General features: G+C 36.0%; 1 protein-coding gene across 2 annotated transcripts in view; it reads left to right on the top strand.

The window, feature by feature from the left end:
* The window catches only part of PLCB3 (phospholipase C beta 3), a 100,415-nt gene that overhangs the window by 45,168 nt on the left and 38,530 nt on the right, over positions 1–16,717 (top strand). For both annotated transcript variants that reach the window (XM_072421493.1, XM_072421492.1), the window contains exons 2-3: positions 9,479–9,556; positions 14,230–14,298. In XM_072421493.1, coding sequence (XP_072277594.1) covers positions 9,479–9,556; positions 14,230–14,298 — 147 coding nt within the window. The remainder of the gene's footprint in view (positions 1–9,478; positions 9,557–14,229; positions 14,299–16,717) is intronic.

Below are 16,717 nucleotides of genomic sequence, written 5' to 3' on the forward strand. Positions count from 1 at the left end.
TATTTGTGATAAGAATCTGGGACTAATAGGTGTTTTTCTGGCCACGTCTAGTGGCAGACCTAATAAAGGACTCTGCAGGCAGTCTCTCCTTTATCCAAAAAATTGCTGATAAGTGCAAACAGTTGTTTCTGCTATGTAACAAAGGAAATGTCAGTTTAGTTTCATGTTATGTGCTAGTAGGAGAGGTCTCATTATGTATGTGAGCAGAACGTGCTTCTATTTTCTAAAAAATAATGTGTTTTGGGTTTACTGACCAGTTAATCCATTGCACAGACAAGTTGAATAGGGTTTTGATTTACAGTAGTGCCTAATATATTTCTTGCAGATATTCAACTCTGGCCTTTATTTGTAGCAAGGCAACATAGGTTATGGCCTCAGATGGCCATTGTACTATTGTATTTCTATTTCAAACCTGAAATACAAGGAAGGACAGGAAATTCAGGCCTGGCTGTGTTGGCATAAACATGATGCTCTTCTAAATTTTCCTTATACCAAGGCTCACTTGGTAAAGAATTTACAGAATGAAGTGGGGGCGGGTTACTGGGACAGGGAAGGCTAAATATGAAAAGATTAAACTTCAACTTTTATTGAATATTAATGCTTTTGCGAACTGAGTATGACTTTCTCCACTCTGCGTGACAAGTACCTTTTAATGAGAAATGGAACAGCCATTGTTGTGGAAGTTCTGGGTTGTCATGCTGATAATTACATACTATGAGGATCACACTGAGCAAGCATGTCATGTCAGGGTTTCATGTGTTCTGACATCACCTAAATATATGCTTGTTTCAGGTCAGCAATCGGGCATTTAGTCAACCAAGGATAAGAATGACTCTGGACACACAAATTCAACAAATCAGTAGTGAATCTTTTGTATATTTTGGCTTCAATTGATTCTTTGAAAAATTGTAATATATAGACATTATATATTCTTGTTTTGGTGCTTTTTCTCTTTGCATACCTAGTTCTTTCCTAAGAAAAGTTTAAGCCTTCACATGTTGGGTGATTGATCCAAATTATAATGAATTTCACCATATTTTTTATTTGAAACATTAAACATAACAGTGTTTTCAATTTGATAATTAACAAGTCAACATGATACCCTTTGTGATCAATTATTGATCCTCATTCTGCCCAGATGTTGATTTGTAATAAAAAAGCAAGTGCCTATATATTAGGACACATTAATTAGGCTTTATGCAGCCAGGTATTACAGTAGTACACTGCAGTACAGAACCTGATATATGACAAGGACAGTCATTAATCAGGGTGGCCTTGCTGGCTGTATTCCTTACAAGACAAATAATATTTTAAGAACTGTTTGCTTACATATTGCACTTTGTTTAATTGTAATTCTTTGATCAGGAACAAGTATATTTTTATTGCTACAACTTCATTATCTTTTGCTGTGTGTCCTTAACAAAACTGAACATCTGTGATTTACAGTAGATATTGCAAACTACTAATCTACAGTTCTAAAACCAAAGAACGAGTTCCAAGTATGGAAGATGCAACTAACTGACCTATACAAATGTCATTATTTTTGCAACAGTGTGTTGGTAAACCTGTGGGTGTATTGACAACTACTAGAATATAAAAATAATTTTACAGTGATCATTGTACCAATGGTTTTCACTTTACAATGCGTACCCAAGATCTTTTGATTGGCAAAGATGCTCTACAGAGATATATTACACGATTATTTTCCCCTGTAAACACAAACAAGAAAAAAGAACAGGTTGCCATTTGTTGGCTTCCAAGACAAATTGTGAATTTTGATTCACAGTTGCTTGCAGAAGCAGCATCCAAATGTAAGTTTTTGTCTTTGATCTTTGAGATTTACCTGAATTGTACCATTAATGTGATTTATTTTTTTTTTTTTAATAAGTATACCTTTTAGGTTGCAAACGTATCTATATTACCTTGGTGGTGGTAGTTAAAGTGTGTTTTTTCTTTAGCTGAATAAAGTTTTTCTTGCCAACATCTGATTAATGTCTGTTTGTGGCTATCATGGTACACAGGGCTTAAAGAAAACCTGTGCTCAAATTATGCACAATACTCCTCTATACACTTGAACAAGAAACACATTCAAGCTGTTATAATTATATTGTAAGGTAAAGTGTTTTACATTTTTGTTTTTTAGTTGTTTTTTTTTTTTTGCTTTGCTTTTGTTTGTTATTTTTAGTTGTTTCATCCAGAATGGCTTGGCAGCATACATTTTCCTCTAAAATAGTTTTCATTTGCAAAACTATTATATCAATAACACTGGGGAACAATTCTGAACAAATTTTTTGTTGACTTCAATTTTTAAGCTTATTTACACTAAAATAGGTATGCTGATTCTGAAAGAGCAGTTAGTTTTCTTCTATCACGTCAGTTTTTTTCTCTACCGCTTATAATGCGATTACTGTAGCGTGGATTTGTATAGGCTATTCATTTACACGCAAGACAGTGTGGTCAGAGGATGTGCGCTGCTCTAGTAGTGAATAAATGTATTTTTTTACTTACACACATATTTCCTTTCTTTCAGATCATGTCTGGCTCTGCTGCTTCTTGTCATAAGTGCCTAAACAACCCCAATTCATTGTGTTATATCTGTGGCAGTTTCACCATTCCCAGTCAAAGGGCGAACATCAGCACATTTGTAGAGCAAACCTATTTGGCATATTTTAAAGTTAAACTTGATGATCAAGATAAGTCTTGGGCCCCCATAAGGTGTGCAAACAGTATGTCGAGGGTTTACGAATGTGGACAAAAGAACACGTGATAAGATGCTATTTGGTATACCTATGGTTTGGCGGGAGCCAGGAGATCATGTCAGTGACTGTTACTTTTGTATAGTGATAACTTCAGAAAAATAAATGTAACATAGAATATCCTAGTCTACCATCGGCTATACGCCCAGTAGCTCATTCAGATGAAATCCCGGTGCCGGTTTTCGTTACACTACCCTCTCTTGAAGAACATGAATATGGTGATGAACTAGGTGACAACAGGGATGAAGAGTTTGAAATTGAAGAAGCCTCTGTCGTCAAGGATTTGATCAGCATGAGTTGGGTGATTTGGCATGTGATTTAGGACTATGGAAGAAGGCTTCAGAACTCTTAGCATCAAGACTGCGTGAGAAAAACTTACTTGAAAAAGAAACAAAGGTATCGTACTTTAGAATTGCATTTCTGCAGTACTTATTAACTGACAGTGGTTTTGTGTATTGCCATAACATACCTGGTTTAATAGAGGAATTGGGAATTCCATTCTATAACTCAACTGAATGGCGACTATTCATCGATAGCTCAAAGCAGAGCTTAAAGTGTGTCATCCTTCACAATGGCAAGATATTTGGGTCAGTCCCAATTGGCCATTCAGTTTCTCTTTGTGAAAAAAATGCAGATATAAAGAAAGTCATTGAGTTGTTGCAATATCAGCGACACATGAGTCATCCATGTTGACCTTAAAATGGTATGCTTCCTTCTTGGTCAGCAATGTGGATACACCAAGTATCCCTGTTATCTGTGCATGTGGGACAGCAGAGCTCATGGGAGGCATTGAGTGAAAAGGAATTGGCCTACCAAGATCTGCCCTAAAACTAGGTGATCCAAACATTCTACATGAGCCACTTGTTGATAGAAAGATTATTATAGTCCCGCCTCTGCACATAAAACTGGGTCTGATGAAGCAGTACACTAAAGCTTTGCCAACTGAAGGAGACCTCAAGTACCTAATTTTGGCATTGCCTAGCCTGTCATTTTGAAAAAATAAAGGCCAGTGTGTTTGGTCCACACTTTCGGCAGCTCATCAAAGATGAACATTTCATCAGGACAATTTCAGAAGTCGAAAAGAATGCTTGGTTATCACTCAAAGCCATTGTCAACGACTTTCTTGGAAACACACAAGCAAATAATTACACAGATATTGTCCAGAAACTCTTGGAGAGCTACAAAATGTGCTTGGTTGCATTATGAGCATCAAGGTGCATTTTCTGTAAAGCCATCTTTCTAACTTCCCAAGAAAACCTTGGTGCAGTCAGTGATGAGCAAGGTGAACGATTCCACCAAGATTTGAAGGTCATGAGTAACAATAAATCCTTTGTATGAACAAAAGAAATTTAAATAAACCGTACATACAAGTTATTTGATTTTTTTTTTGTGTATGTAAAATTTGTATGTTTTTTGACAAAAATGGAGGGTACCCTGTATCCTAAAAACTGGATGTGATAGCAAGTGTAATAAGTGTATCTTACACAATAAGTGTAAGATCGAACTCAACAAAAAATGCGTTCCCCAGTGTAACAAAAATAGTGAGTCCTCTAAACAAAGCAATAAGGTGGCACTGTTTTGCTGTTCCACTCGGTCTAGGGCAGCTTAATTGCATGCAGCCAGGAGGCACATCCTTAACGTCCTAGGTACATAGGTAGTACGTTAGTAACACTGGGTCATTAGACATGGAAGAGGACCAATGGCAGGGACTCTTGGTGGACATGTTTAGTGCTTAAGCATGGAGAGATGGCGAACTGCTCTGGCAGATGTCATCCAAAGTACCATAAAGTTAACACAAAAAAAAATCTCAAACTTAAACCGTATATGTAGTGAAAATCTGTTTTCTAACTGGTCAATATCCAATTCTTGCCAATCAGAAATATCTTGAAAAGTTTGGTTGTATGATGACAAGGAATACAACTATTATATTAAAAAGAAGTCCACATAGGAGATACCTCTGCTTCAAACCAAGATGGCTACCAATTTTGACCCTAATTGTGTTTGAAAAAGCTAAAAAAATCATATCTAGACAGTTGGGTTGATCTGAGAACCTTTATTGTTAAATTGTAGCTGCTTATAGATGTTTAATATATGAGTTACATGGCATTGTATGGGTTTGTACTTGATCCCAGCAGGAGATAGGTTTGTCAGTGTGTTCTTTGCACTGTGAACTGCTGTGAATAGCAGAATGTTAATTAAATTACAGGATTATCTGCTGATGATCTGTACTCAGACTAATTGGATTAAGCCAGCACACATATTACACTAATATGCAGTCCTCAACCTTTTCTACCCACATGTGGTGCACGCAAATTATACAATTCGTTTTCTTTGTCTGAAAAGCAATGTTATGAAAATGATTGTCCTAAGGGGTTAGTGAATTGTGTAATGTTTTGGACACATTTAGAGTGCAGCAGAAATCCATATTACATTGATGGCAGTTGTTGAATGTTTTTGCTTTAAGTTGATTTAGATCTTTTCTGCCAACATTTGACAGTTTTCTGTCTGCGATTATCATGATATATAGTGCTTAAAGTGAACCTGTGCTCAGACTATGTTCACTAAAAGAATTTAGTGTTCTGAATAAATAGTAAACACTTCAAACACACTCTTATTCATCTGGATATTGTGGAGAAATTATTCTGCAAAGTTTTTCAATAAAGGCACTGAAATATTTTATTATAAAACAGCCAATATTTCTAAAATGTTAGAAACAGATTAATAAGATGTCAGTCTTTGTTGAGCTTTTTAAGTTTTAATCACTTCACAGTACAGGCAGCTAGAGAGGGGAGTGTGGGCTTGCTATGAATATGTTGTTGATAACCATAAATATAAGTTATTATTTCTTCTTATTATTATAAGTTATTTTATTTCTAAGGTCAGGAGGTGTCAGTTGACTTTGTCTTGATGATCAGAGGCAGTTGTACTTGGTAGGATCAAGAAGTAACCAGTTTTACTGAGTACATATACACATAGCATTCTTGTTTCTTGTATTTTTGTTCTCCTTACCACTGTTCTCATTCCAAACACTTTAATATTTTACTACTGTTGTCCCCAAACTTACTGATACTTTGGGGATCATGTAGCACTCCTGAACTACTATCCCGTGGTTAACAAAACTCTTTTCTGTTGGTATGTGGTGTTTTGTTTGTCTGCCAACAAAATTTGTGTATATTTATGAAAATATAAAACTTGTCTTAAGTTTCTCTTGGCTGTCTTTTGTGTCTCATTGTCGTAAGGCATCCAGGTGATCCTTAGTAGGAAAAAAGTTTTGGCTAATTCTTTTCTAAGAATATTGATTTATAAAAATGTGTAGAAGTTTCATCAATAAGCTTTAAATATCATTTACAGTAGCCAAGCTTCACATCTCTACGTTACATTTATGTTTTAAATAAAATTGTAACGTTATTACCTATGAATAACATTTTGGTTTAAAATTCCTAGGTAATGGCACTTACTTATAGTAAGAAGTACATGTAGCAATAACAGAGGAAAAAGAATGCTTCTTTAACTCTGTCTTTCTTTCTGATTTATTCCCTAGCTGATCTCAGAGTGCAACTTGCAGCCCTAGATGAACCTTGTTGATTTCCCCTCGTTGATATGTCCTTTATATTAACAAATATTTTATAACAATTTCTTTAGGTCAGAGTTCATTATTGCTGTAGCTTCTATCCGCTGCTTAACAGAAGTAATTGGTCCGAATATTTTTTGCTCTGTTTATATCAAATAAACATTAGTAGTCATTTTTATACTGTTCAACTACCTCGCACAGAAGTCTATGAGGAAATAACACTGATTAAATAAGAAAGGCAGACTTGTGTCTACTGCCCACTCTGCTTTAGGTGTTTAATTGAAACACTGTGTAAGCTGGTTCTTAAAACTTGTTAAAACTGTCATTTTTAAGCTTCTGAGCAATGCCCAGGTAAAAATCCCAATATGTTGTAATATGACAATTCATACATGGAATTCAGCATTTGGTATATGTTATCACACATCATACATAGGACAGCTTCATTTATCTTGGCTTCTAGTGAAGGTTGGGCTTGATTTGGTAAAGGCTCCATTAGTTTGTTCCAGCTTTGGCTAGTTAGACAATACAGACAGGTCTGGTCTTTGGGGACCTCTGTTATATCTGTTTCTTTCACGTTTACTGAAATTAGAATTTATCTAAATTTTATATATTGTTGACTGCAAATATCCCAGTTTTGAAGACTTGGTACTATAGTTGCTGTCCAGTGTTATTTCTGCAGCACAAAAAAACTCTCTCCAAAGCCCCAGTGTACGTTTCTCTGTGTCTAAAGGACCTTTAACAGGAATAGAAGATGCAGTAAATTATCCAATTATTAGGCAATTACATAAGTAAACTAATTATATTGGAACCAGAAATAAACTGGAGCAACAACAAATTATTTATGTACTCTGCAGACTGTTTGCTGCATGCTAAATGGCAGTGTTGAATATCTGTTGCGGTTCTGGTTGTTACCTGTTTACTCCCACCTTTTTTTGAGGGGTAGAGTTGGGGAGGAAGTAATCCTTTTAGTTTTATATTACATATTTATTTTCCACTCACTGAAACAAAGTTGGCACTGTAGAATGTAAAAACTGTTTTTGATGCACTGGCAATCATCCAGCAGACCTGAGAGATGGTGGAAATCCGTGAAAACCTCTGGAACATGTCTATGTCACTTTGGATTCCATAGTTGCCTTTATCCAGGATTGTCTAGTAACAGTGCTTTCTGTTCAACATGTTAACTCCTTCATGCTTTTTTTTTTTTTTTTTAAACTCATCTGTCATTGTTTCTTTAGCTAAACAGAGGCATACTTCGATCTTTGCTGTGTGGTTTACACTTTGGTGCTTGAGGTTTAACAACAAGGTGTGAATCCCTATTCCTACAATGTCAGGTTTACATAACTCACAGCTTGCTGTTCTAGATCTATGGCTGTGCCAGGTGATTTTTTTCTGAGAACACACGGCTTCCTCTGTGCTGACCAATGGTCAATACACTTTCTTCCTTTGAACAGTTAGGTTCTTTAGCTTGCAAGGAGCAATTCAACCTGCTTCTTGCAATTAATTGTAAGATAAACTGGCAATGCAAGTCTGTCAGGAAGTATTTTGCTATAAATGCAGGTTAAGGCTTGCAAAGCAGGAGACAGAGGAGACTATTGAGATCTGGTCTAGGAGAAACTAGACTTGGGAAACAGAATTAGAGAGATGGTAGTAAAACATGATGGTTAAATGGAATTCTGTTTTCTTTTTTCTAATGCTTGATTGGGGGAATAGGGTTTTTAACCGTCTTTCTAATGCAAACAAGAGGCTCATCTGACTAGCTTAGTACTTGGCAGCTAACAGAAGACAATGTAAAGCCAACTACTGACCATTCCTCACCGACCCATATAAAAGCATAAATTGCAAGGTAGCGTCAATTCCTACCATCCTCACTGCCAGATCATTCACCCTACCATTTTATCCATAGCCTCCACCACTCAGAAATGGTACACTGCAGCCACAATACAGTTAGTGCCATCATTTAAAGCAAAATGGAAATACTTTGTAATCTAGTACGAATCTAGTAAATAAGTCTAATTGGTTACAAGAGTAAAAAGAGCAGACTTCTACCAAGTATTTCAGACTAATAGCATCTATCTCTAGGTAAATATATTGAATCCATGGTTCTGATATGCACAAGAAGTTGTCATGCTTGTGAGTTTTTTTATTAACCATAATGTTTTTCATCCAATATTAAACCTTCAGGAAGGGATTAGTAGCTTATTCCAGTTTTATATAGTGGATTAGTGTTTGCTGTTGTTTAATTAAAGTTTTAATTTTTTGATGTAACAATGTTTGCCAAGGTTTGTAATAGGTAAAAGACCTTTGACCAAAAGCTTGAGGCAAATATCCAGCAAATGTGTACCATCTCTCCTGTAGCCATACAGTCATCAAAACATCTGTCAGAATACACTAAACAGTATGTAATAAACTACAGGGCATCTTTGGACCTTTTTAAACTACTGCTACCCCTATGTTTTGTGACTTTTTTGTAGTTCTGCTCTGACTCCGTGGTTCAGTATTCAGATGACTTTGTATGTAGTAATGAATTTATTTGGTAGTACAAAACTGGTATTAATTTAAGACCACCTAAAAATTGGACATGGTCAAATCATGGCCAAGTGTTAGATGTTACATACACTATATACTTTTACCTATCTACTTTATTTTTCTAAAGTATACCATTTTCTAATGCAGATGGGATTCAGTGCAAAATCACATTAGCACATTCTCCTTAGACCAGTGTTTCTCAGCCAGGGTTCTTCCAGAGGTGGCTAGGGGTTTCTTAACAATGAGCATTTTGTGCCTTTCAGGTCAGTTTTTTTTGTTTTTTATTTTTAGATCTAGCATGTCCTAAAACTGTTACTCATATACAGCAGATTGAAAAATGGGTGGTAGTCTACAACATCAAGCTTTATGATTGCCCTCTGCCATTTATGCAAAGCACATGTACTGTTTAGGTAATAGTTTTCACTTTGATAACTGGTTCTTCACAGAGCTGCACAAATCACTTGTTTTGACTTTGTTTTGATTTGAACATGTATTGTATACAGGTATATTGTTGGCTGTGGTCAGTCCTGATTTTGGATAACACTTAGCTTAAGCTTAATGTTTATAACAGGGAATCATAATCTGCAAAAATAATTACATGAGATTCTATTTTTTTGTTTTCCAGGAAAATGGCGGCAAGTCTTTGGTTACACTTCGTGTGGACAGCATGGGATTTTATCTCTATTGGACGTGCCCAAACATGGTGAGTAATAAATGCATTTAGGGGACACTTGAAAGGAATGCATTTTGGAAAAGATTTATTATTATAAAACAAAAATCCTGAAATCTTTAAGTTTTATAATATTCTCTTAAGGCCTTGAACATTCTAGTGTGATGTAAAAATCTGCTTTGTGACACACACAATCAAACTGTAAAAAAAAACAAAAAAAAGTAATTGCAAAGTTTTATAACATGCAAGCTTAGATCTTGGGAAAAAGGTTTACCCTATACATACATTGTTGCATAAAGCTTTGTCTAATATTTATAAATAAGTTGGATCTTAGGAGCCACTTGAGTTTATATTGGCATACAAATTCATCTAAACTTTAGGTGAAAAAAATGTATGCTATGGCCATGCCTTAGAGAAAAACTATGGTTAAATCAAAAATGCAAATAATATTCAGCAACACAAGGTCATTCATACTGTTGTTTTCATTTGTAATACATATTTACATACCTTTAAAAGCTCCTTGCAGTTGCTGCTTTCTTTACATCATTTACTCGGGTGACAACCCTTTCTCCTTTTATTAGAATTGCCTATTACTCCGGTTTTAGTCTTCTAAGACGTGATGATGTACTGCAGTCACATGGTATATCAATCAAGATTTTTTTGGTGTGTAAATAAACAACTGATCAGCATAGTTTATAAGTAGGATGATCATTTCTCATATCTGCTGACCGCTTATTGTTGCACATTTTAGCTGTGTGATCAATAGATGAGTTACAAAAACATGAAAAAAAGCATGAACATCTAAAGGGGTATCAAGAATGTGTTCGTTTATACCGAATGGTCCTGATTTATTAAAGCTCTCCAAGGCTGGGTAGGATACACATTCATTAGTGAAGCTGGGTTATACAGCAAACATAGGATTGATCTGGTCTAGGATTCAAAACATTTGCTAACAAATGGCAAAAGGACTTTTAGGAAATCCATTCCAGGCTGGCTGGGTCACCCAGCTTTACTGGTAAACCTGTATCCTCCCCAGCCTTCGAGAGATTTAACAAATCAAGCCCAATAATAGCGAGAAGTGGGGAGCATCCCATTTGGACTGATTCCCCTCAATGTCCGTGTGGTCACTTAAACAGGAAGCAAAAGAAAATCTTTCAAACAAGAGTGCAGTAGATGTTTACAACTCTCCCTGTGTCTAAAAACAAAAATAAAAAAGTTTGGGCTGCAGTTGGTACAATAAAACATGCAATTTAATTAAATGAGTACAAATAAATATTACACGTTAGGAGGCTGGAGCAGTTTTCTTTTTGTTGCACTGGCCAGCATTTGAGATTTGTTTATCCCTGGTGTTCTGCACAACAGGAGAATAGCTGTGAATAGTCCATATGGATTAGAGATCAGTATTTGTTAAAGTCCTGTAACGAGCCATACTTCTGTGTCCCAGTTTGTAACTGTTCCAACACCCTCAGTTATCTCATTGTAACAGCTGCTCCCACACCCTATCTTTCCCGTCTCTGACCCAACTTTCATTCTCATTGTTTCTGCTTCGTACTTTTATTGGCTTTTGCCTGCACCACCTAATCAGTTTTTTTTTCTTATTATAAACCAGGTTGTGCTTTTGAAAACATGGTGGGATGTACTTAGAGTGTGCAATAAAACTTGGTACACATAGGCAGATATATTGCTTCAAATCTGTTTCTGATCTGATGAAACAATCAGAATCCAAGTCAATCTAAAGTAAAATGTACTTTACAGACTGTTAATAACTTTTCCACTTTTAGATTGGTTGTAAAGCAAACGGGTTTATCAGAAAATCTTGATCGATGCATGTTATATAATTGAATGATGTGCTGTAATGTAATGAAAATATTAGTTTTTCCTGCAGATACTTGCTGGCACACAACAAGTAAAATGATAAAGCAGGCTGACTTTACCAGCTTTTATTTGAAATAATAAATTCTTCTGTATACAATTCTGATAATATTAAGATTAGAATCATGCCATTGCATATGTCAAAGTCCACAGCTTCATTCAGAGAGGTCACAAAGATTTTCCAACTTGCTGAAATACCTAATAAAGCATTTATGAGGAAAATCTGGCCATTGTAAAAAAAGGAATCCTTTTACTGCACGTTTTCGTATTCTCGTATGTTCTATGTTTCTGTACCAAACCCGGCAGATCAAAAAAACACCAGCCCTATATAAAACTTGTATCCCATAGTGTTTAGCAACAATAATGGCTCCAACCCACTTACCGCTAGTCACTTCTGTAGGGTGCACAGGTTACTGTTCCTTACTCATAACATAGATGCAGTAAAATCATCTGCACTCCTACAATAAAAAGTGATACTTTTGAGTTACTGGTAAAAGCAAACAGCTTTTCCTTTTAAATAGATTCTGTCTTTTTTTCCCCAAGCCTAAAAAATTGCATAGTTTGTCCAAAATTGCTTTTGTTTGCTTTTATAAATTATAATCTTAAATGACACTTATTAGTGTGGAAAGGAGCTGGATATTCCTTCCCCCAATTTAAATATTTAATCCCTGTTCTTTTTTTTCCTTTTGGATGACGTTTTTTTTTTTCCTCCTTTTTTTGTTAACCTCCCATTTTTAGTCCATCCAAATCCCATGTGTTCCTTGAACCTTTGATACATCTGGATGTGTCCAGTTGGGCCCCTACCCCTCCTCCACATCTGGATACCGGATGGATATGCTCTCTCATATTCTGTTTCCCACGGCCTCTCAGGCTTTTGATACCTTTACTTCCTATAAGTAAATCTCTGTTTTTCTTTTATCCTCCGTTTTCCTTTTATCCTCCACTCTGTTTCCTAACTTCACACTTTTATACACTGTCCGTGTCTCTTGCAACTCCTCTTCTGCGCTAGTTCCTCTCTTTTAGTGCTTCATTCTTGGTGCATTGGTCCTGTCAGATCTTGTCCTAAAATGATATATTTTGCAGAAGTCAGGAGGAGGAAGGGAAAGCTGGTTTTAGTGTTTACATTTTTTTATATTCTGTGTTTGTTCCCCCACTCTATGTTGAGATAAACACTATCCATCCAGCCAAACTCTTTTCATTTGTTACAAAATACTTATGATTTGTAAATGCTTTTCAATAACGAATGTATACTTGCACATGGATCACAGATGTGTACAGAAGAATCATTATATGATACATGCACAATACCATTTCTAGGTTTCTGGAACTGGGTTTTTTAAAGGCTAGGAATTACAGTTTTCTGAAATGTGTTATTGCTGGTGTAGGACTGGGGGGGCTTTAAGCCAAAGTGTAGTGTACGTGTATAGCATATAGTATAGGTTACTTTTTGCTAATACTATAATATGCCTGGATTGGTATAAAACTCCATAGTATAATAGACTGTCTATCCAGGTGAATCTCCAACATTCACCACCATTTAGTCCAGAGGAAACAAAAAACCTTTGATAGGAATTGCCAATTTTGCCACTTAGTGATATTGAAAATTCATTATAAACAACAATGCGGTTGCATTAAGTATTAACTTTCTTACTCTTGATTGGTATAACCTGAGATTTTAGTCTTATAATACAATTTATGTATCACCCCTCCTGATTCCAACACTTCCAGGAGTGTCAGATTTGTTTTTCAACACTGGACTTTAAGTTTTTCACCAGCCTCTACAACGCTGTATGATACAATTTTAAAATGGGAGACTGGTGGGAAAAATGTTCTGTACAGTTTGTGAGCTTCCTTGCTTACACCAACATGCCTTTTTTATATTCCTTCACTCCTTTTTTGGAAGTTTCAGCCATCTTGAATGGCTGGGGATGCCAATGCCAAAATTGTATACAAAGCTGTGTGTAGTACCAGTTAGGGCTACAAGGAAGTATTTGTTTCCCAGCAGACCTTGAGAGACCATTTCTAGAGCTCAGAGAGGAGTTTGGCAGTGCAGGCATTAGAAAAAGTGCATGTTTACTGCTGCTTTTTAGTCAGGGGGGCTTTTGAAAAATTGTATTTAAAGCCAAACTAAAGCTAAAAAAATTCTGAAATCCTCAATGCTGACAAGCTTTTTTGGATTTTGGATTTTTTTCAAAATTTAAAATGATGTTGTATAGCTGTCTTTGTAGCACTGTATTTATTCATACAGCCTTAAGATCACTCATTTTAGTTTCCTGTTAACAGACCAAGGCCTTGCAATGGTTTACTTACTAATGGCACCTCCTGTGAACTACACCACTCACTCCTCATCTAGATATGTGGGTTTTTTTTTACTTATAGTGCAGGGATACTGAAAAATGTAGCCTGATGCATATTATTCCTTCTACTTTAGATGTCACATCTGAGAGACCTCCCCACAAACTGAATCCAGAGGAAATTAGATTTATTGCACATTTGACTCATGAAACAAGTATTCTGTCCACCACTTTGCCTCTGTACATTGTATTCACCTATCAACCTAAATGCTAATATTGTTTGCCTTGTACAAGTGTCATTATTCTTTAATGACCTATGTATCATTATCTGTGTAGTGTTATAAATTGTTCTTTTCTGAAGAACCCTGATAAGTGTTTAAAAAACTGAAAGGGCTGCATACTAAAATCTATTTTATAGCTATTTATTGTTATATAATGTTATCACAGTTTGCGGAAAAAGATAGCCAGTTCTGTGTGTGTTCACAAGATAATATAACTGCCAGTAACTCTGTGTCTTTTCATTTTTTTTTCTTCTTACAGGAAGTTGATATTTTAGATATAAACTTAATCAGAGACACAAGAACAGGAAAATATGCTAAAATACCAAAGGTAAGACATGGCACACTGTATACATACTCAAATAAATGGCTTTGAATAGTACACCTAAGAGTACAGATTGTCAATGTTATGCAAGGAACTTTAGTCCTAACAAAACTCTCAGTTTTGTCTAATATTTTGATGACCTCTACCATTCAAATGTAATGATCCCTTAAAACACAAATCTATAAAATGTTTCTTTTTTACTCGCCCCCATTAATTTTTTTTTATTAAAATAAAAAACATTATAGAGGTACGGATTATTTCCAAAATAATCTAGAATTATGTATAGAATGTGACGGTAGCTTCACTGATCAGTAGGGAGGGAGGAGGAGTGGAGCCATAGCTACCTTTACCTATCTGGATTTTCAGAATATTTTGCCAGTTTGACTGAACAAGCTATATGCAGGTTGCAATCAATGACTAAAACATCAGGCTGTGTTTTTGCTATACATTTTCTGGTCAGACAGTTGGCTCATGGGACAGTAATAAACAAACTATTAATTTTATTATAAAAGTGTTAGGCTATGATATTGAGGGAGAGGCTTTGTGTTACTTTTTTTCTACCTCACAATATTCTGTCTGGGTAATTGCTACATCTATGTTAGCATAGCATGCTTTTAAGAACCTAACAATAGGGAGATTTTCATCTGTGTGTTGGCTCGGTTATACAGCTGCAGCTGACCACAGAGCTGGCTGGTTAGGTAAAAATATCTGCAGTGCCAATATTTGTGGCTGATGTCCAGTTTTGTTGTAGGCGATAAGCAAAGTATATATATATTGGACATGTGCCGCCAGTCCAGTCTTACTTACCCTGATGTTAATTGTCGCACAACAGGAAGAGAAATTCTTACAAAGATGGCAGTCGAACACAAAGTGAAAAACTAAAACGCATTCTATACTGACCTGATGCTGCTTTAGTTTTGCTGTGGGTGTTCAACTAATCTGGTGGCTACATTTAAGTTAAAAAAGTGTTAGAAGAATTTATAATCGTTTAAGGCTCGCATGTCAAATCTTTTGTCTAGGATTTCTAGTAAGAGCACTAAAGCCAAGTAGAAACACTAATTTATTATCACTCTAGGCAAACTTTTTGCAATTGTTGTACCATAATCTAGCATCTCTACAGCTCTTTCCTCAAACTTGCGATGACATTTAAAGATCTGTCCTTGTGGATCGCTAAACAAGACAAGAATGGTCACTGCTGTTTATGAATGGAGAGGATAAAGTGAGGAGCCTCTTACTCATGCTGCCCACTTTCTTTTCTTCTCCATAGGAAGAACAGTACTGTATGGACAGTGCTCATTCGTTCTTTACTGTTGCTAAAGATCAGTCATTTTCAGCAATATTTTGTTGGCCATCTGTACACAATGTAAATTGTTTGGCAATATTATCATTATTATTGATTAGCAAAACTGTCTTGTGCAAAAGAAAATGCTCTCTACTTGCCTTTCTGGCAGGTGTTGCTCCAGGTCTTCTCTGTCTTAGTTAAAGTCAAGTACTCTGGTGGCTGAGAAACATTTTCCATCCAACACACTTCAAAGTGTTTTGGGAGCCTGGTTCCTTGCTCGGCACCATAATTCCAAAGCTGGTCTGTATGTCACATCAGTACTTAGTAGTGATGGTGGGCCAACAATTGGAAGTGCTGAAGATCTGTTGAAGACAATAAAGATCTAAGGTGCAAGCTGCTGAAAAGGTAAGGGTTAAGCACTACCTTTTGTAGGAGGCATTTTTTTTTATACCTCTTATTTTTGTAATTGCTGTGCCACTTTAAAGTATAAGTCCAGCTTGTTTTGTATAGAATGGGAGGTGATTACAGCAATAATAACCTCAGTTCTAATGGGTAGACCTTTGGCAGACACTCCACATTAATTACAGCAGGAAGCACTTTTTTTTAATTAAATATTATCTTTTAAAATATATTTATTCTTTCTTGTGTTTATTTGCATGATTAAAAAGCCAGATAGGGACAAACCAGACTCACTTTTGGCCAACAAGCTACAGGATATGAATAAATACTATAAACCTTATGTCTTTTAGAAACCATAAACCATAAGTCTTTTAGATCCTATAAGGTCATTGTCTTTTACAAATGGTAAAAAACAGGCCCTGATGGCTTTACAGCCAAGTATTATAAAAAGTTCCCTGACACACTGGCCCCATATATCTCTCGAGCATTTAACAATCTACAAAGGGATGCGGCATTTACCCCAGATTCGTTGACGGCTGCTGTGTGATTGATACCGAAGCTGAATTCAGATAACACTACATGGGTTAGTTTTAGGCCTATCTCTCTGATAAACCTAGATATTAAAATTTTAGCCAAAATATTAGTGACCAGGTTCAATATGGGATTAGCCACACTCATAAATAAAGATCAAGTGGGTATTGTCCCCCAAAGACAGGCTAGTGGCGATATCAGACGGGTCATTCA

The sequence above is a fragment of the Pyxicephalus adspersus genome, chromosome 9, assembly GCF_032062135.1.
Source record: "Pyxicephalus adspersus chromosome 9, UCB_Pads_2.0, whole genome shotgun sequence".
Taxonomy (NCBI): domain Eukaryota; kingdom Metazoa; phylum Chordata; class Amphibia; order Anura; family Pyxicephalidae; genus Pyxicephalus; species Pyxicephalus adspersus.